The 21,523-nt window shown below is 38.5% G+C and overlaps 1 protein-coding gene across 1 annotated transcript in view; it reads left to right on the top strand.

Annotated features, from left to right (window-relative positions):
- Positions 1-21,523, top strand: part of THSD7A (thrombospondin type 1 domain containing 7A) — a 287,180-nt gene that overhangs the window by 201,196 nt on the left and 64,461 nt on the right. The window contains exons 11-12 of the mRNA XM_023544392.2: positions 3,195-3,389; positions 5,071-5,334. Of these exons, the coding sequence (XP_023400160.1) occupies positions 3,195-3,389; positions 5,071-5,334 (459 nt within the window). The remainder of the gene's footprint in view (positions 1-3,194; positions 3,390-5,070; positions 5,335-21,523) is intronic.

The raw sequence follows: 21,523 nt of genomic DNA, 5'->3' as shown, positions 1-21,523 counted from the left end.
TAGGATTTACAACACATAGGATAATCACATCAAATCACAAAATGTTGGACAACCACACAATACCAGGAATTATGGCCTAGCCAAGTTGACACACATTTTTGGGGGACACAATTCAATCCTTAACACTTAATGTGATGATAAAACCCGTTGCTGTTGAGTCGTTTTCGACTCATAGTGATCCTATAGGACAGAGTAGAACTGCCCCATAGAGTTTCCAAGGAGCACCTGGTGGATTTGAACTGCCGACCTTTTGGTTAGCAGCTGAACTCTTAACCACTACGCCACCAGGATTTCCAAATGTGATGATAGTTGGAAAAATTCTGAAGTACAATTTGAAGATTGGAGAACCTAAGGCAAATTCGTTAATTTTCTCAAAAGATTTCTATTCAAGTCTCTGTTTCAGAGATCCAAATCGGATGAGTAGGTAAAAGAAGTCTCATTTCAAAGAACCTGAAATTAGTTCTGCAATTTTTGTCCAGTTGTAAATAGCACAACCCTCTTCACAACTGGGGATTCAAATATGGTTAAATCTCTTATTTTCCAAATTAATCATTCTTGAGATTCCTCCATATCCTCATTAGTATCAAGTATAATATCTTTCTCTGTATCAGTCCTTCTTGAGCCTTCTAGGGATAATTGTATCCATGAAACTCCTGTAGTTTACTACATTTGAAGTATTTAAGGAGTCAGCTTCCAAATGGCAGATGTAGAGAGAACTGTAAAAATTTTGTCAGCTCACTAGTGTGCTGTATTGTGGAGTTTCTCATACCACTCCACAATGACGTTCTTCCAAACTACGTGGACACTCTTTTTCACCCACTCCCTATAAAAGATCTATGATGCCCTTCATTTCAGCTCCAAGGTTAGAGCTCTCATAGTTCACACCCAAATGCTCAGCCATTGTTTCCCAAAACTTGGCACTATGCTAGGGTAACTGGGCACCAAACAACTTTCAGTCTTAGCCACAGTTCTCAGCCAGAAGCTGCCTATGCCTTGAATACTCAAGCCACTGGGTCTCAAACTTAAATGTGCATATGACCACCTGAGCAGCTTGAAAAAAAATGCATGTCTCCTAACCCCACACACAGAGATCTCATTCTGGGATGGGCCCAAGAATCTCAAGGTTAATAACATTTCAGATGTTTCTGATGGAGGTGGAAATAATTGACCTACTAGAGCAGTGGTTCTCAACATAGGATGTATATTTGAGCAATCAGGGAACCTTAAACTACTGATGCCAGGACCCTGTTGTTGCTGTTGTGTGCTGTTGAGTCTATTCTGACTCACAGTGACCCTCTATGACAGAGAACTGCCCCATAGGATTTTCTAGGCCGTAATTTTTATGGAAGCAAATCGCCAGGTCTTTTCTACTGTGGAGCGGCTGGGAGGTTTGAACCACTGACCTTTTGGTTAGCAGTTGAAGACTTAACCGTTGCACCACCAGGGCTCCTTCCCAGGACCCTGCCATACACCAATTAATCAGAATATTTGGAGTTAACAAAGGCATGGGTATTTTTCAAAAGCTATAGGTTACTATGAATCGGAATCGACTCAAAAGCTATACGGTCACTATGAGTTGGAATCGACTTGACAGCAATGGGTTATCCAAGTTATTATAATGTGCAACCAGGGTTGAGAACCACCTCCAAGACTGTTACAATGAACACAGAGCACCAGTCAACTCCTTCTCCATTGGGTGAGACGCTGTTTGGGTCATTTGTTTGTTCCTGTCATGTTTTAACCCTAAATCCAACTCACTTGTAATTTTAGTTTCAAAGTTTAGTTTAAAAATTTAATACTTTCTCTTCCAGGCTCTTTACCTAGGCCCTCTCGCCTTTCATCTCCCAATGCACTGTCCTCTATAGCTGGTAAGAGGGAAGGCAAAATCTTTTTCAGTTTTTTTTTTGACTTGGCCATTTTAAATTCATTTAGTTACCAGGCATAACTCCTTGATTTTTACAGAAAAAAGGAAACATAATCTATATAGGTTTGATGCTAACAACTCTTTAAGAGCTAAAGGGAGATATGGCCACATTGAGTTTCATTTTAAACTTTCTACCTTTTTTTCCTCCTACTGTCTCCTTCCCTCAAATGCCATCCAGTGAGAAGACTTGTAAATGTGATCTGAGAGGCAGGAGCAGAGCCACTATCTCCACTGAAGCTGTAACGGTAGACTTGTAATTGCAGGAAAACTAAACTCTCTTTTTACAGCCCTGCCACCCCTTGCTGTGTGTATGTGTATAATACATTGTCCTTCATATGTGAAAGATCTATTGTTGGAATTCTTCGGTGTAAATATATGTTGGGTTTTATTTATAAAGAAAGAAAAAGAAAGCCACTGCTGCCTATTCAACCAGGTTTTATCTTTAAAATTCAGGGGCTCTTATTTTGTTTTTTTTCCTTAAACAAATTACCCCTTCCAAAACTGTTTATTCTAAATGAAGAGACATCTATAGCTAGGAAATAGTTGAGTGCTCACCTACATTTGCATAATGAAGAAGGGCCTTATATAATTCTTCCTGCCACAGTTATACCTGGTGTGTCTACCTACAAAGAGAAAGTCTTCCCTTGCTAAAATTGTTATGTTCTTTACACACACCAGTACACAGCCCTAGACTACGAGGTGTTTAATCTCACTGCATAAATCCAGAGAGTGTTACCGAATCCAGGACCCTCCAAGGGTCAAAATGTCAGGCTCTTTCACCTTAGTTCGTGATGATAGAATCCTAGCAGGGCAGAGATCAGCAGCAGTTTCAACCTAGACCATAAACCTGAAAAAAAAAAAAAAAACCTGAAAGGCCATGTAAATCAGTCTGAATGAGGCCATTTAAACTAGCTCAATTAAAATTAAACTTTAGGACCAAGGTCTAAATGTTTCATCTGTTTCCTGATCAACTGAATGAATTATTTATAAAATCAGATGAGGAAGGGATCAGAGTGTGTGTGTGTGTGATTTTCTGTGCATAAAACCACTGAGACTTATCTGTTATTTAAAAAAAAAAAAACAAACCCTACAGGATCAGTATAATGACTACTGTTAATTATTAGAACACTCTTACTATATTTCTGCCACAAATAAGAAATTAAATGTGGATTCACTTGGATATCTAAGAAAATGTTAGAAACATTTCTAAATTATAGAATAATTACAGACCTTTGAATGTATTATAATCAGCTTTATGCTTTTGTTTTAGCCATTACTTGTCGAAAGCAAGATGGAGGGCAGGCTGGGATCCATGAATGCCTCCGATATGCAGGCCCCGTGCCAGCCCTCACCCAAGTTTGCCAGATCCCCTGCCAAGACGACTGTCAGTTTACCAGCTGGTCCAAGTTTTCTTCGTGCAATGGAGACTGTGGTGCAGTTAGGACCAGAAAGCGCACTATTGTTGGTAAGAATAATTGTGATAACAAAGCCAACTATTAACAAGGTAGAAAAACACAACAAAAGTCAGACCAACAGAATTCTGACAATGTATTTGAAAAACGCATAGGTAACCCTCATTGTTGCTATGCTTATATCTAACATGTTCCTGTATTCAGGTGTATATTCTAATGTAAGTCAGCAGTCATAGAACATTATGGATGCTTAGTAGAAGAAAACATAGCCTTAAGAATTGAACTCTCACTCTCTATACAGCAAGTGGCAGATTACATTTTGTTATAAAAATATACTTTCAATGGATTGCCTAGAGACTGTGAAGTACTTGAACCAAAGTTTTTGGGAGAGAAGAGGAAAGATTGCCACCTAATTTTCTTAACTTATTGTCACCACCACAATTAATCCGTCCTTTCCTAAAATGAGGAATATAACACTAACTCTGTATCTGAAAACTGCATTTTAAAAAGCAGTCATAATGAAAACTGCAGTGATGTTGGTGAGCAAGCAGGGGCCATTACATTGAACTAAAACCAAAAACCAAACCCATTGCTGTTGAGTCAATTCCGACTCATAGCAACCCTATAGAGCAGAATAGAACTGCCCCATAGGGTTTCCAAGGAGTGGCTGGTGGATTTGAAGTGCCAACCTTTTGGTTAGCAGCCGAGCTCTTAACACTGCACCACCAGGCCCTTACACTGAACTAACCCATCCCCAGTGCCATTGAGTCGATTCTGTCTCACACTGAACTAGAGGCTGGTAAATTTGAAAAACTTGTCAGTGGCAAAAAAATAACTAAATGTATTAATGCCATACTATTCAACATTAAAAAGTGGTAAAATGGATCACCTCTCACAGTGAAGACTGTTGAATGCTATAAAAGGCAGCCAGTGACAGAGATAAATACATGCAATATATATGTAATATAATATACATAGCACAATAGTATAAACATAAATAGTATATGTATTATAATTAAAATAGTTAAATGTATATTTTTCAAGCATGTATATAACTTAATATCAAAAGAATTTTTTTATTTTTAAAAGGGAATTTATTTAGAGTATTTATTTATATTCAAATCATTTCAAATATTTTTATTCTGGTATTAAATACCTTTGTTTTGAATATTGCTAATATTTTTTTTACATTAATTACCAATATGTCAAAGTGATTATTCTTCAGAAACACTAAAAGATGCAAAATCATGATCAGAAAAGTAAATCTAAAATCTCATTTTTCTAATTCTAATCCTATTCAACTCTGCCACTGCTTTTGGAATTAACAAAAGAGCTGTACAGTTGAAAGCAATGACTCTCTCCCCCTCTCATATTTTTGCCCATGTTATAAAGAAGAGGATTATGCACTTAAATTCGCCAGTCAGTGAAGTCACATGATCATTTTAGAGGATTGTAATCATTTTGAAGAGTGTAAAATGCAGCACAACACTTACTGCCTCATGCAAAATGGGCTATTTTTAAACTAAAAATAAAATAAATTTCACAATGCAAAGCACATACTACTAACGAGAACGTATAGAAAGATTGCAGGGTATGGAAATAGCATTTGTTTACAGATTACTGTCAAGTGTGGTTAAAAATAAAGGAAGTTTAAGAAAGTAGAAAATTTGAGGATGCTTAAACTAAACAATGTTATTTTCCAATATAAATTGCCTGGTGCTTTCTTTTCCACAGGAAAAAGTAAAAAGAAAGAAAAATGTAAAAATTCTCATCTGTACCCCCTGATTGAGACTCAGTATTGTCCTTGTGACAAATATAATGCACAGCCTGTGGGGAACTGGTCAGATTGTATTTTACCAGAAGGTAAAGTCGAAGTGTTACTGGGAATGAAAGTACAAGGAGACATCAAGGAATGTGGTCAAGGATATCGTTACCAAGCAATGGCATGTTATGATCAAAATGGCAGGCTTGTGGAAACGTCCAGATGTAACAGCCATGGTAATCCAAATTTTCTTCTCTGTTACATATTTGCTGTCTTTGGGAATGGGTGTAAAATAAAACCAAATGCACACGTATAAAAATAGAGGGGAAATGAAGGTTTACAGAAGCAGCGTGTTCTTCTAAATTGAACACCATGGAGGACTACACTGTATATCATTTATACGTTGATAGGATATTGAGTGTTACTTGTTTCATTGTCTAGAGTCGGCAACTAAGTCAATTAAACATCTTCTGTTTATTCTCCATTGAGTTGAGAATGGTCAAAAAAAAAAATAGATAAATGTATATACTCTTAGGAAGCTGTGCTCACTTCCATTTTCTAAGCCAAAAAAGAAAAGTAAAATCAGTGATAATTTAGTTGTCAAAAATTTGTGAACAATGATTGGTCATCTTTGACCAGAGTGTGTACTAAACTCTAGTTTTCTGTCTTAATATGGTCAGCATTAAGCAATATATATATATATATATATATATATATATATATATATATATATATATATATATGTATGTATATTTTTAAGACATTTGTTTTCTTATAGGAGCCCTGGTGGAGCACTAGTTAAGAGCTTGGCTGCTAACCAAAAGGTCGGCAGCTCTAATTCACTAGCCAATCCTTGGAAACCCTATGGAGCAGTTCTACTCTATCCTCTAGTGTCGCAATGGGTAGGAATCAACTCGATAGGGGTCTTCTTATAATGAAATGAGATCAGTTTATAGCGGTTGGGCCTGAGTCATAGATGTCATATATTTGCAAGCAGTGGCCAGTGTTCTCTCACCTTCTTGATGGGGATGACTTAAGAAGGATGAGCTAAATTGCTAGAAGGGGAATATGTGGCCGTTACTCTCCAACCTTGCTGAAATAACTTCTACTGGAACCGTTCTTCAGAAACACATCACCAGGCCTGTCTTCCAAGGAGCCTCTGGGTGGTTTCGAACCCGCAACCTTTCAGCTAGTAGTAGAGTGCTTAACCATTTGTGCTACCTAGGGACTCCCATAAAGAAGGCATATGAATTAATATAATCATCTTACATTTATAAACCATCAAGGTGCCATGGTGACACATTTATTTGGAATTTTTTAAACCTCTGCTTACAAAGAAGCTTCCAAAAACTTGTCCCAAAGTCCTCATAATGTTGAAGCTCTAGGTATAAGTATTTTTAGGTAAATGTATTTGCATTGCTGGTTAAGATGATTCTATGTGTTTAGAACAGGAACCACACGGGAGGACAATTTAGTATGTATAAAAGGTAGACGTTGAGAAACAGCTGCAAAACTACCGGAGTATTTTAGTCTCTGCATCAAAATAGTGCAGGTGTCATAAATTAAATACCAAGAAAAATGTAAATACCCTTCCTATTTTGAGGCGATATGACCATAATTAGTCGTTAAAATGTAAAACCGAACATCACTTTAAAAATGTATTTCTCCTGGCTTTCACCATGAAAGTGTTTGTTCACATTTTAAATTTTTATGTGTATATAATCATTTGTTTTTAACATCACCTGTGAGCTTCTAGAATGATTTTCATACATTCTCACTTTTACCCTCATCTGTTAATTAGATGCATGCTCACTTCAGTAAGCTACTTAGCAGTCAATTTATTTCTAGAAAAAAAAACTTTTAAAATATCCTGTAACTCTCACTAAAAAGTTTGATCCCTGAAAAAAAGGAAAAGTACAAAAATAATTTAAATTCGCCTAAAGGCATTGCCAATTCACAACCTGGAGAAAGTGATATTCTATTCTAGAGAAAAGCACATATAGACAAAGGTGGGTCCGTGACAGCACTGAACTTCATAGGGATTGTGAAATGATCTAAGAAAGACTGTTAACTGAGGGAGCCATTCTAATTTAGTTCCTGTTTCTGTCCCACATTCTTCTTGTCTCATTCAATCTGATCTATGATGGGATGGCCAATGGGATATTTTCGTGTTCCCTAACATATTTATGAAAGGTGAAGTCTGAGGAAACTGAATCTCTATTGCCTGATTGCTTTGAAATTTTGTCACTTTCTTTAAATATGTCCTGCCAATCCTGATGGTGTTTGTGGAATGTAGTAATCTTGCTACTCTATCCTAGACGTGACATGAGCCCTAGACTGGTGGCACAGAGGTTAAGCACTTGGCTGTTAACTGGAAGGTCGTTGGTTTGAATTTATCAGCCACTCCCTGAAAGAAAGACATGTGGTCTCTAGGAAAAGCACCTTCCCTCAAACATATTAGTCTTCTAGATGGATGGTGAAAATGGGCTTTTAAAGTGATTTTGGAGAGAAAGAGTCTCTTCCTACTTTCGCTTTGAACATAAAATTGATCCTCGTGTGTTTTCGTGCAAGGACACTACTTTCCTATTCACTCTGTCCTTAGGGCATTTCTATTTAATCATAGTTGTCTGTCTGTGAGTCAAAATATTAGTTATACTGATAAAGTAGTTTGAGTTTCACCAGTTTAATTATATTATTCTACATTATTTCCCTTATGATCACCATTTGTTTGAATTTTTTAAATTTGGGCATGATTCTATTACATTTTAACTTCCTCATAATGATCAACTCTGTACTGAAAAGAGATCATATTCTAAAAATCAGATCTTAAGGAATACTTTGGGAGCCACATAAATGTGCATCCATTGTGATACATGATATTAAAAAGAATTCTTGTAAAAATGTTGATATATAAATACCTTTTTGGCACTTATCTATCATAAAAATGTAATACAAATTATGTATATTTACTTTGGTAGGAATTTTAGATGGTGTCACTATAGCAAAAAATTTTAAATCACTCAAAAACCAAATCACACATTTCTTATGCACTATTAGATTCCTCAGTGACTCTCGATTGATTCACTAGAAATTCATTGAATTTCTGACTACATAATACTAGGTACTTCTCAAGGTAACCACCTTTAAAATTTTCACAGAAGAAAAGGTAGGATTTCTGGAATTAAAAAAAATACATAGGGAGGCAGAGCCAAGATGGTGGAATAGACAGACGCTTCCGATGAGCCCTCTTTACATCAAAGACCTGAAAAAACAAGAGAAACGAGTATATTTGTGACAAGCTGGGAACCCTGAGCATCAAAGGCAAGCTTAGATAACGAACTGAGGGGCAGGGATAGGAAGAGACCATTCAGATGTGGAGAGGAGTTACCGGACCTGAATCACGGGGAGCCCTCAGGTACCATTCCCTGAGCGGCGGCAGCAGTGAGCTGGTACTAGCATTCGGTTGCAGTTTTCTCAAGGAGAAGCAGCCAGCCACACAGCCTACTCACACCTCGGGAGCCTGGGGAGAATGGCGCTCTCAGCAAAAGCTAAGTACTTGCATATATTTTACTGCACCCCCCAACCCCCAAGCCGGTTTCAGCAACTGAATCCCTGGGCCTGAGATAGACCCTGGTAAGCACCTAGAGCCATCCTCCTGGCCTTGGGGAAGGAAAAAATTTGCAACTGGGGGGAAAAGATAATTTGCTAGCTCCATTAACTGGGGGAGCTCAGGACAGAAGCAGCTCCGGTCCAGGCCCAAACTGTCCGTGGACCTTGAGCACCTTTCCCTTCTGCATGGACCTGTGTGGGCCTATTTTGGAAGAATAGGCCCTTCCTGGCAAACTCCAACCATTTCAGCTGTGTGGTGGAGAGGTGGGTGCTTGACATTTGACGTTGCCTACTAAATAAGGTCCTCACCTACCCACATCAGGGACCTAAGGACTGGTACCTCCACTCAGGTCACCCAGCCACCCGTAACAGGGGTCCAAAGATAACTGGTACCTCCCAGTCCTTAAAACCAAAAACTTTGGTTGCCCATGGTCCCTCTGCAGAACCCACCCACCAGCACACTCTAGGGAACAGAGATGTGTTTTCCTCAGAGACACTTGGGGGTTGGTTCTCAGCCCCCTACCTTGTTCAGAGCATGACCCCTGCTGCAATCAGATACTGGTATATACGCCAATCACCCCTGCCCCTCTAAGACTGTAAGACAGAGCCTGTACCACACACTTCATATCAGCTACCTGGAAACCTGAGCTGAATTCATACAAGAAAACTGAATGGACTCTTAGACTGATATACCTGATAACAGCTCTAGCCAGCTGGGAACAGCACACCAGAGCTCCAAAGGTGAAAATAATCAAGCTGGCTCACTCAAGCAACCCATAGGGGTATACCAAAACAAAACAAAGCAAACAGCTACGACACAGTAAGCAAGCATAAACTAATACAATAACTTATAGATGGCTTGGAGACAACAGTCAATATCAAGTCACATAAAGAAACAGACCATGATCACCTCAACAGGCTCTCAAAACAAAGAATCCAGGGATCTTCTAGATGAAAGTGCATTCCTGGAATTACCAGATGCAGAATACAAAAGTTTAATATACAGAACCCTTCAAGACATCAGGAAGGAAATGAGGCAATATGCAGAACAAGCCAAAAAAACACACAGATAAAGCAACTGAAGAAATTGGAATGATTATTCAGGAGCATAATGAAAAGTTAATAAGCTGGAAAAATCCATAGACGGACAGCAATCAGAAATTCAGAAGATTAACAATAAAATTACAGAATTAGATAACTCAATAGAAAGTCAGAGGAGCAGAATTGAGCAAGTAGAAGCTAGAATTTCTGAACTCGAAGATAACTCACTTGGCACTAATATATTTGAAGAAAAATCAGATAAAAGAATTCAAAAAAATGAAGAAACCTTAAGAATCATGTGGGACTGTATCAAGAGAAATAACCTATGAATTATTGGAGTACCAGGACAGGGAGGGATAACAGAAAATACAGAGAAAATTGTTGAAGATCTGTTGGCAGAAAACTTCTGTGATATTGTGAACGATGAGAAGATATCTATCGAAGATGCTCATTGAACTCCACATAAGGTAGATCTTAATAGAAAGTCACCAAGACATATTATAATCTAGCTTGCCAAAACCAAAGATAAAGAGATAATTATGAAGTGGGGCCAAGATGGCTGACTAGGTAGAAGCTACCTCGGATCCCTCTTGCAACAAAGACTCGGAAAAACAAGTGAATCGATCACATACCTGACAATCTACGAACCGTGACCATCAAACACAGATCTAAAGAGTTGACCTGAGTGACAGAGACTGAGAACGAACAACCACGCAGAAGCAGTGACTGCTTTCGGAGCCTAGAGCCAGAGTCCCAGTCAGGAAACCTTGGCGCCGGGCTTTGGACTGGGCGCAGGGGAGCTGAGCATGGCATCCTGAGATGGCGCAAACATGAGACATAGCCCTAGCCCCCAGAAGTGACCTCGGGGGAAGCCCAGCCAGTGCACACAGGCAGCACAGTGACGTGGCTGACAGGAGGAGAAGTCACCGGGAGGCGGAGACTGGTTTTGGAGCCTGGAGTGCGGCGTCCCAGCCGGGGAACCTTTGCGCTGGGCTTTGGACTGGGAGCAGAGGAACTGACCATGGCTTCTGAGACGGTACAAGCACAGGACGGGGTCTGACCCTCGGGGGCAATCTCTACCCAGCCAGCACACACAGACAACATGCCTCTTGGGAATCTCAGATAAAACAGTCATCCCAAGCAAGATAAGTAACTTTGTCTATATTCCAGGGTGCTACTCTCTTCTATTTATCTGAACCCTCCCCTCCCATTCCCAGGCGGCTTCATTAACATTGGAATTTCCTGAGCCAGAGAGTGAACTGTGCTGCGGTTTTTCCTTTCTTTTTTTTTTTTTATGGTCTTTTCCTACCCATTCTCCTGGCCTGAGAGAAGCAGCTACAAAAAACCCAGGGACCAAAAATCCTTTCCTAATTGGACTAAAAACACAGAACCAGCTCCAGCCAAACATATGTGATCCACAGTCTTGGGCTTTCATCCCTACAGGGAACAAGGCGGCTATTATAATGCAGAGGCAATTCTGATAGAGATCTGACTGTAATTGTTTTAGCGGATTACTGGAAAGACAAGTTTCCCAGGTCTGATATCTCTGCATATTCAACACAACCCTCACTGACCCACAACAGGGAACTGAGGGCTGAAGCTCCCCCCAGACCACCTAGTCTCCTGCCTTAGGGGTCTAAGGAGGGTGACACCTACCAATCTGTGGAGGTACTTGCATTGGGGGCCTAAGGTACAGCTGCAGAGCCCACCCACCAAGGTGCTTTAGGAATAGAGACACACCTACCTCACTGGCACTTGGGGGAAGCCTGTCAGCATCCTGCCCCCCCTGCACTGTGAAACCCTGCTGCTACTAGAATCTGGTACACACAACTATCACCACTACTTCTCTAGGTGGATAGGTGACAGTCTGCACCACACACTTGATGACCCAAAATCAGATTCTACTCAAGAATAGTGAATGGACTCTTAGGCTTATATATCTGGTAACAGCCCAAACCAGCTGGTAATAGGACGTAAGTGATTCAAGGGCTACAACAATCAAGACAGCTCAATCTAGTAGCCCATCTACATACATTGAAAGAAAACAAAACAAGTTAAGACTCAGTGAGCAAATATAGAATAAATCACTACAATATCTTAGAGATGGCTCAGAGACAGCAGTCACTATCAAACCACATAAAGAAGCAGATCATGATTGCTTCTACAACTCACCAAACTAAAGAATCAAAATCTTTCCCAAATGAAGATACAATCCTGGAATTGCCAGATGCAGAATATAGGAAACTAATTTACAGAATGTTGCAAGACATCAGGGATGACCTCAGAAATGAAATAAGGCAATCTACAGAAAAAGCCAAGGAACACACTGATAAAGCAATTGAAGAACTCACAAAGATTATTCAAGAACATAGTGGAAAAATTAATAACCTGCAAGAATCCATAGAGAGACAGCATTCAGAAATCCAAAAGATTAACAGTAGACTTGCAGAATTAAACAACTCAATAGGAAGTCAGAGGAGCAGACTCAAGCAATTGGAATGCAGGGTGGGGGATCTGGAAGACAAGGGAATTGACACTGATATAGCTGAAAAAAAATCAGATAAAAGAATTTAAAAAAATGAAGAAACCCTAAGAATCATGTGGGACTCTATCAAGAAGAATAACTTGCATGTGATTGGAGTCCCAGAACAGGGAGGGATAACAGAAAACACAGGGAGAATAGTTGAAGATCTGTTTGCAGAAAACTTCCCTGACATCATGAAAGACGAAAGGATATCTATCCAAGATGCTCATCGAACCCCATTTAAGATTGATCCAAAAAGAAAATCACCAAGACATATTATCATCAAACTTGCCAAAACCAAAGATAAAAAGAAAATTTTAAAAGCAGCCAGGGATAAAAGAAAGGTCTCCTACAAAGGAGAATCAATAAGAACAAGTTCAGACTACTCAGCAGAAACCATGGAGTCAAGAAGGCAATGGGATGACATATATAGAGCACTGAAGGAGAAAAATTGCCAGCCAAGGATCATATATCCAGCAAAACTCTCTCTAAAATATGAAGGCAAAAATAAACACAAGCTTAGAGAATTTGCAAAAACCAAACCAAAGCTCCAAGAAACACTAAAGGAAATTGTTTGGTCAGAAAACCAATAATATCAGATACCAGCACAACACAAGGTCACAGAACAGAACATCCTGATATCAACTCAAATAGGGAAATCACAAAAACAAATTAAGATTAATTTTAAAAAGAAAAAAAAAAAACACTCAAAACATGGAATCATTGAAGTCAATATGTAAAAGATCACAATAATCAAAAAGAGGGACTAAATACAGGTGGCATAGAACTGCCATATGGAGAGGGAATCAAGACGATATAGGACAATACAAGTTAGCTTTTTACTAAGAGATAATTATAAGAGCAGTGAGGGATAAACGAAAAGTCACCTACAAAGGAGAACCAATAAGAATAAGCTCAGACTACTCGGCAGAAACTATACAGGCAAGAAGGCAATGGGGTGACATATTTAAAAAATTGAATGAAAAAAATTTCCTGCCAAGAATCATATATCCATCAAAACTGTCTCTTAAATATGAAGGTGAAATTAAGACATTTCCAGATAAACATAAGTTGAGGGAATTCATAAAAACCAAACCCAAACTACAAGAAATACTAAAGGGAGTTCTTTGGTTAGAAAATCAAAAATATCAGGTATCGACCCAAGACTAGAACACTGGGCAGAGCAACTAGAAGTCAGCCCAGACAGGGAAATCCAATAAAAACAGGCAAGATTAAAAACAAACAAACAAAAAAAGCGCAACACAGGGTAACAGCGATGTTATTATATAAAAGAAGACAACATTAAAATAATAAAGAGGGACTAGGAATGTAATCAAACACCTTCCATATGGAGAGGAAGCTACGGCGATACAAAGAAATAAAAGTTAGCTTTAAATTTAGAAAAATAGGGGTAAATAATAAGGTAACCACAAAGGAGACAAACTATCCTACTCATCAAAATATAATACAAGGGAAAAATACAGACTCAACAGAAACAAAATCAACAACAACAAATATGAGGAAAGGACAATATATAAAGAAAATCTACTCAGCACATAAAATCAAGTGGGAAAAAGAAACTGTCAACAACACACAAAAAAAGACATCAAAATGGTAGCACTAAATTCATACCTATCCATAATTATCCTGAATGTAAATGGACTAAATGCACCAATAAAGAGACAGAGAGTGGCAGAATGGATTAAAAAACAAGATCCGTCTATATGCTGCCTACAAGAGACACACCTTAGACTTAGAGACACAAACAAACTAAAACTCACAGGATGGAAAAAAATATATCAAGCAAACAGCAATCAAAAAAGAGCAGGAGTGGCAATATTAATTTCTGACAAAATAGACTTTAAATTTAAATCCATCAGAAAGGATAAGGAAAGGCACTATATAATGATTAAAGGGAGAATACACCAAGAAGATATAACCATATTAAATATTTATGCACCCAATGACAGGGCTGTAAGATATATAAAACAAACTCTATCAGCACTGAAAAGTGAGATAGACAGCTCCACAATAATTGTAGGAGACTTGAGCACACCACTTTCGGAGGACAGGACTTCCAGAAAGAAGCTCATTAAAGACACGGAAGATCTAAATGCCACAATCAACCAACCTGACCTCGTAGACAAATACAGAACACTCCACCCAACAGCAACCAACTATACTTTCTTTTCTAGTGCACATGGAACATTCTCTAGAATAGACCACAGATTAGCTCATAAGGCAAGCCTTAGCAGAATCCAAAACACTGAAATATTACGAAGCATCTTCTCTGACCATAAGGCCATAAAAGTGGAAATCAATAAGAGGAAAAGCAGGGAAAAGAAATCAAACACTTGGAAAGTGAACAATGCCCTGCTCAAAAAAGACTGGATTATAGAAGACATTAAGGATGGGATAAAGAAATTCAGAGAATCCAGTGAGAATGAAAACTCTTCCTATCAGAACCTTTGGGGCACAGCAAAACCGGTGCACTTAGGCCAATTTATATCAATAAATGCACACATACAAAAAGAAGCAAGGGCCAAAATCAAAGAATTATCCCTACAACCTGAACAGATAGAAAGAGAGCAACAAAAGAAACCCACAGGCACCAGAAGAAAACAAATAATAAAAATTAGAGCTGAACTAAATGAAATAGAAAACAGAAAAACGATTGAAAGAATTAACAAGACCAAAAGCTGTTTTTTTGAAAAACTCAACAAAATTGATAAACCATTGGCCAAACTGACAAAAGAAAAACAAGAGAGGAAGCAAATAACCCAAATAAGAAATGAGATGGGCGATATTACAACAGACCTAACTGATATTAAAAGAATCATATCAGATAACTATGAAAAACTATACTCAAAGAAATTAGAAAACCTAGAAGAAATGGATGAATTCCTGGAAACACACTTCCTACCTCAACTAACACAAACGGAGGTAGAACAACTAAATAGACCAATAACAAAACAAGAGATGGAAAAGGTAATCAAAAAACTCCCAACAAAAAAAAAGCCCTGGTCCTGACTGCTTCCCTGCAGAAAAAAAAAGCAGAGTTCTACCAAACTTTCAGAGAAGAGTTAACACCACTGCTACTAAAGGTGTTTCAGAGCATAGAAAAGGACAGAATACTACCAAACTCATTCTATGAAGCCACCATATCCCTGATACCAAAACCAGGTAAAGACACCATAAGAAAAGAAAATTGTAGACCTATATTCCTCATGAATGTAGATGCAAAAAGCCTGAACAAAATTCTAGCCAATACAATTCAATAACATATCTAAAAAATAATTCACCATGACCTAGTGGGATTCATACCAGGCATGCAGGGATGGGTCAACGTTAGAAAAACAATAAATGTAACCCGCCACATAAATAAAAAAAAAGACAAGAATCTCCTGATTTTATCAATTGATGCCGAAAAGGCATTTGACAAAATTGAACACTCATTCATGATAAAAACTCTCAGCAAAATAGAAATAGAAGGAAAATTCCTCAGCATAATAAAGGGCATTTATACAAAGCCAACAGCCAATGTCACCCTAAATGGGGAGAGCCTGAAAACATTCCCACTGAGATCGAGAACCAGACAAGGATCCCCTTTATCAACACTCTTATTCAACATCGTGCTGGAAGTCCTAGCCAGAGCAATTAGGCTAGATAAAGAAATAAAGCCCATCCAGATTGGCAAGGAAGAAGTAAAAGTATCTCTATTTGCAGATGACATGATCTTATACACAGAAAACCCTAAGGAATCCTCCAGAAAACTACTGAAACTAATAGAAGAGTTCAGCAGAGTATCGGGATACAAGATAAACATACAAAAATCAGTTGGATTCCTCTACACCAACAAAAAGAACATCGAAGAGGAAATCACCAAATCAATGCCATTTACAGTAGCCCCCAAGAAGATAAAATACTTAGGAATAAATCTTACCAGAGATGTAAAAGACTTATACAAAGAAAACTACAGTAAACTTCTGCAAGAAACCAAAGGAGACTAACACAAGTGGAAGAACATACCTAGCTCATGGATAGGAAGACTTAACACTATAAAAATGTCTATTCTACCAAAAGAGATCTATACATTTAATGCAATTCCTATCCCAACGGCATTCTTTAATGAGATAGAGAAACAAATCACCAACTTCATGTGGAAGGGAAAGAGGCCCCAGATAAATAAGGCATTACTGAAAAAGAAGAACTTACTTACTTTACCTGATTTTAGAACCTATAATACTGCCACAGTAGTCAGAACAGCCTGGTACTGGTACAACAACGGATACATGGACCAATGGAGCAGAACTGAGAATCCAGACATAAATCCGTCCACATATGAGCAGTTGATATTTGACAAAGGCCCCAAAACAGTTAAATGGAGGAAAAGACAGTCTTTTTAACACATGGTGCTGGCATAACTGGATATCCATCTGCAAAAAAATGAAACAAGACCCATACCCCACTCCATGCACAAAAACTAACTCAAAATGGATCAAAGACCTAAATATAAAATCTAAAACAATAAAGATCATGGAAGAAAAAATAGGGCCAACGTTAGGAGCCCTAATACATGGCGTAAACAGTATACAAAACATAAAGAATGTAGAAGAAAAACTAGATAACTGGGAGCTCCTAAAAATCAAACAGCTATGCTCATCCAAAGACTTCACCAAAGGAGCAAAAAGACTACCTACAGACTGGGAAAAAGTTTTTAGCTATGACATTTCTGGTCAGTGCCTGATCTCTAAAATCTACATGGCACTGTAAAAACTCAACTGCAAAAAGACAAATAACCCAATTAAAAAATAGGCAAAAGATATTAATAGACACTTCACTAAAGAAGACATTCAGGTAGCTAACAGGTATATGACGAAATGTTCACGATCATTAGCCATTAGAGAAATGCAGATCAAAACTACAATGAGATTTCATCTCACTCCAACAAGGCTGGCATTAATCCAAAAAACACAAAATAATAAATACTGGAGGGGCTGTGGAGAGATTGGAAGACTTATACATTAATGGTGGGAACGTAAAATGGTACAACCACTTTGGAAAGTGATTTGGCACTTCCTTAAAAAGCTAGAAATAGAACTACCATACTATCCAGCAATCCCACTCCTTGGAATATATCCTAGATAAATAAGAGCCTTTACATGAACAGATGTATGCACACCCATGTTTATTGCTGCACTGTTTAAAATAGCAAAAACATGGAAGCAACCAAGGTGCCCATCAACGGATGAATGGATAAATAAATTATGGTATATTCACACAATGAAACACTACACATCGATAAAGAACAGTAAGGAATCTGTGAAACATTTCATAACATGGAGGAATCTGGAAGGCATTATGCTGAGTGAAATCAGTCAGTTGCAAAAGGACAAATATTGTATAAGACCACTATTATAAGAACTTGAGAAATAGTTTAAACTGAGAAGAAAACATTCTTTTGTGGTTACGAGAGCGGGGAGGGAGGGAGGGTGGGAGAGGGGCATTCACTAATTAGATAGTAGATAAGAACTACTTTAGGTGTTGGGAAAGACAGCACACAATACAGGGGAGGTCAACACAATTGGCCTAAACCAAAAGCAAAGAAGTTTCCTGAATAAACTGAATGCTTCGAAGGCCAGCGTAGCAGGGGGAGGGGTCTGGGGACCATGGTTTCAGGGGACATCTGAGTCAATTGGCATAATAAAATCTATTAAGAAAACATTTTGCATCCCACTTTGAAGAGTGGCATCTGGGGTCTTAAATGCTGGCAGGTGGCCATCTAAGATGCATCAATTGGTCTCAACCCACCTGGATCAAAGGAGAATGAAGAACACCAAGGACACAAGGCGATTACGAGCCGAAAAGACAGAAAGGGCCACATGAACCAGAGACTTACATCAGCCTGAGACCAGAAGAACTAGATGGTGCCCGGCTGCAACCCATGACTGCCCTGACAGGGAACACAACAGAGAACCCCTGAGGGAGCAGGAGAGCAGTGAGATCCAGACCCCAAATTCTCATAAGACCAGCCTTAATGGTCTGACTGAGACTGGAAGGACCCCGGTGGTCATGGCCCCCAGACCGTCTGTTGGCCCAAGACAGGAACCATTACTGAAGCCAACTCTTCAGACGTGGATTGGACTGGACAATGGGTTGGAGGGGGATGCTGGCGAGGAGTGAGCTTCTTGGATCAGGTGGACACTTGAGACTATGTTGGCCTCTCCTGCTGGCAGAATGGACAAAAAAGAGAGAGTGGAGGGAGAAAGCGGGCTGTCTCATTGGGGGTAGAGTAATTGGGAGTGTGTAAAAAAAAAAAAATTGGGAGTGTGTAGCAAGGTGTATATGGGTTTTTGTGTGAGAGACTGACTTGATTTGTAAACTTTCACTTAAAGCACAATAAAAATTATGAAATACATATATATATATCATCGAACCTTGATATTTTAAAGAACCTTAGAAGTAACCTAGCTTATGCAAGTACAAGATTTCCATTTAAGCGTTGTGATAGAATTATATCATGCTGCTCCACCAACCCCTACCTAGCTCTCCTAGGCCCCTCATCCTGCTCTATTTTTTGTATTTCTGAAGCATGTATCACCTTATAACACAGCATATAATTTACTTATTTATTACATTTGTTTATGTTTTTTCTTCCCTACATGAATGTAATTTGATGAGAGTAAGAATCATGATCTGTTTTATTCACTGATATAGCACAAACACCTAGAAGAATAGGTGCTTAATAAATATTTGTAGAATGAATGAATATTTAAATGAGTGAATAGCGGAAAAGAATTATCTTTCATATGAAAAACTGAGCCCCACTGGGGTTGTAGCTGATCCGAGATCAGACTAAGACACTTCTTTCTTCTGGACAGTGTCTTGTCCTCTGTATGACATCTTTGAAAAAGGATCAGACAAATCTTTGAGAACAGCTAAAATCTTTGGAAAAAGTAAGAGCTATGAATAAAAAAAAAAGAAAAAAATTTTTTTTTTTATTCATATCACAGGCCTTCTGTATGGTACTTACAAAATATTTGTGTCTCTTTATTTCCTAAGCAGGAGAATAAAAAATAATCACATACCCATTCCACTGAGCTAGGTCATCAATGTCAGTATTGGCGAGTCTCTTTTACTGCCATTTAAAACCTACTGTTCAGAATTGCCTGATTTGTACAACACTGGCTGTAGACAACAGTTTAAGCTTTGGGATTGTGTTAGTGATTGTGACAACTCACATTTTCCCAAACTCTATTTACAACTTTAACTGGATTTTGGAATATTTATTTAAGTCTTTGCTTCCACTCATGTTTCCTTGAGAAAATAAGTAATGCAATCTCTGATAATCTGTGGGCGAACTGGATAAAGTATAAAAATGCCTGAGGCTCCAGTCTTGAGCTCTATGAACTAGCTACATTTGTAATTTCTTCCAGACACTTCTCTTCAATCTTTATCCTTAGCAAACTTGTCTTTGCTATTTCTCATTGGCAGTTTAAGCCATAATGCTTTATTAATAAATATTTTAAAATAGAGCTCAATTGTATTTGCAGTTTTATCATCTGTTAATATCAATAAGCAGAAAGACTTGTCTGAGATGATTGTTCTTCGTGAACCCACCTTGTTTAATAGTCATAGCTCTCCTAAACCCTGAAATTAAAATATTGTTGTTGATGCCCGTCAAATATTCGCCAATATGGAGACCATGAGGAAGCTCAAGAATCAGCTAGTATATTAAATTACTTGTCAACAAATGTTTCCTCAAATGGCCAGATAGCAAATATTTTAGGCTTTGAAATCCAAATAGTGTTGTAACTACTCAACTGTGCAGCCGTAGGATGAAAGCAGCTGTAGACAATATGTGAATGAATGGGTATGGTTGTGTTCCAATAAAACTTTATTTATAAAAGCATACCTGGGCCATCACTTGCCAAAGGAGATCTAAACCTTTGCTAAGCAAAATGTGATCTGCAGCATTTTCATCAACGGGAACTCGTTAGAAATGCAGAAATTGAGTCCCCATTTCAGACCTAGTGAGTTAGAATCTGCGTTCCTGTAAGATCCCCCAGAAAGTTGTATTGCACACTGAAGGTTTGAGGATTACTGCACAGAACCATGCAGACACTCACAGAGCCCCTGAGACTTAGTAGGGATCATGAATTTGAGCCTGAGGAGAGAAGGAAGGACTTTGGAAATTACCTTCTTGTGAATCATGTGATGATGCTACTGTGGGCAAAGCAGTCAACACCCCCCATATGACAGTTCCCATTACCAGATACAGGAATGAGGACATTTAGAAACTTCTGAGATTTATAAGGATGGGTTTTCATAAGAGAAAATCTGTTTAGGTATGGTTTTGAATAAAGAATGAGTCTATAGGGCCTTCTTTGAAAAGGGTATTCGCAGTTTACAAATTGCAGTGAGGACAGTGCTGAGCTTCACTGTGGTGGTGTAGTTACAGGAAAAATTTTGAGATCATTTTCTTCTCTTGTAATGAAAGTAGCATAAATAGAAGCATTCTACTATTCTTACATTGTTTCTTCATTAGATGTTATTACCCCCATGTAATACATTGAGTAATTAGTACATAATGGAAAATTGGTGGTGAGCACTATAGGAATATCAAAGCCCGATTAATTCATTTTTTGTCCTTTTGAAAATGCTGCTGTTTTTAGGTGCCACTCATACAGACCCCATGTGACAGAGTAGCCAACTGCTCTATAGGGTTTTCTTGGCTGTAATCTTTACAGAGGGAAACCTTGGTGGCATAGTGGTTAAGTGCTACAGCTGCTAACCAAGAAGTCAGCAGTTCAAATCCACCAGGCACTCCTTGGAAACTCTATGGGGCAGTTCTACTCTGTCCTCTAGGGTCGCTATGCGTTGGAATCGACTTGACGGCAGTGGGTGGGAATCTTTACAGAAGCAGATTGCCAGGTCTTTCTCCTGTGGAACTGGTGGGTGGGTTCAAACTGCCAACCTTTCAGTTAGCAACTGAGTGCTTAACCATTTGGGCCACTAGGCTCCTTCCTTTTGAAAATGGTCATAATTTTGCCGAGGAAACTCTATAGTTTGCCATTTCCAGAATGTCATACTGTTGGAATCACACAATATGTAGCTTTTTCAGACTGGCTTCTTTTACTTAGCAGTGTGCATTAGACATTCCTCCATGTCTTTTCATGGCTTGATAGCTCATTTCCTTTTATCAGTGAATAATACTTCATTGTATGGATGTACCACAGTTTTTTTTTAAT

This window comes from Loxodonta africana, chromosome 8 (genome assembly GCF_030014295.1).
Source record: "Loxodonta africana isolate mLoxAfr1 chromosome 8, mLoxAfr1.hap2, whole genome shotgun sequence".
Lineage (NCBI taxonomy): Eukaryota > Metazoa > Chordata > Mammalia > Proboscidea > Elephantidae > Loxodonta > Loxodonta africana.
Note: the sequence above shows the minus strand (reverse complement) of the source record. Positions and strands in the feature narration are given on the sequence as shown.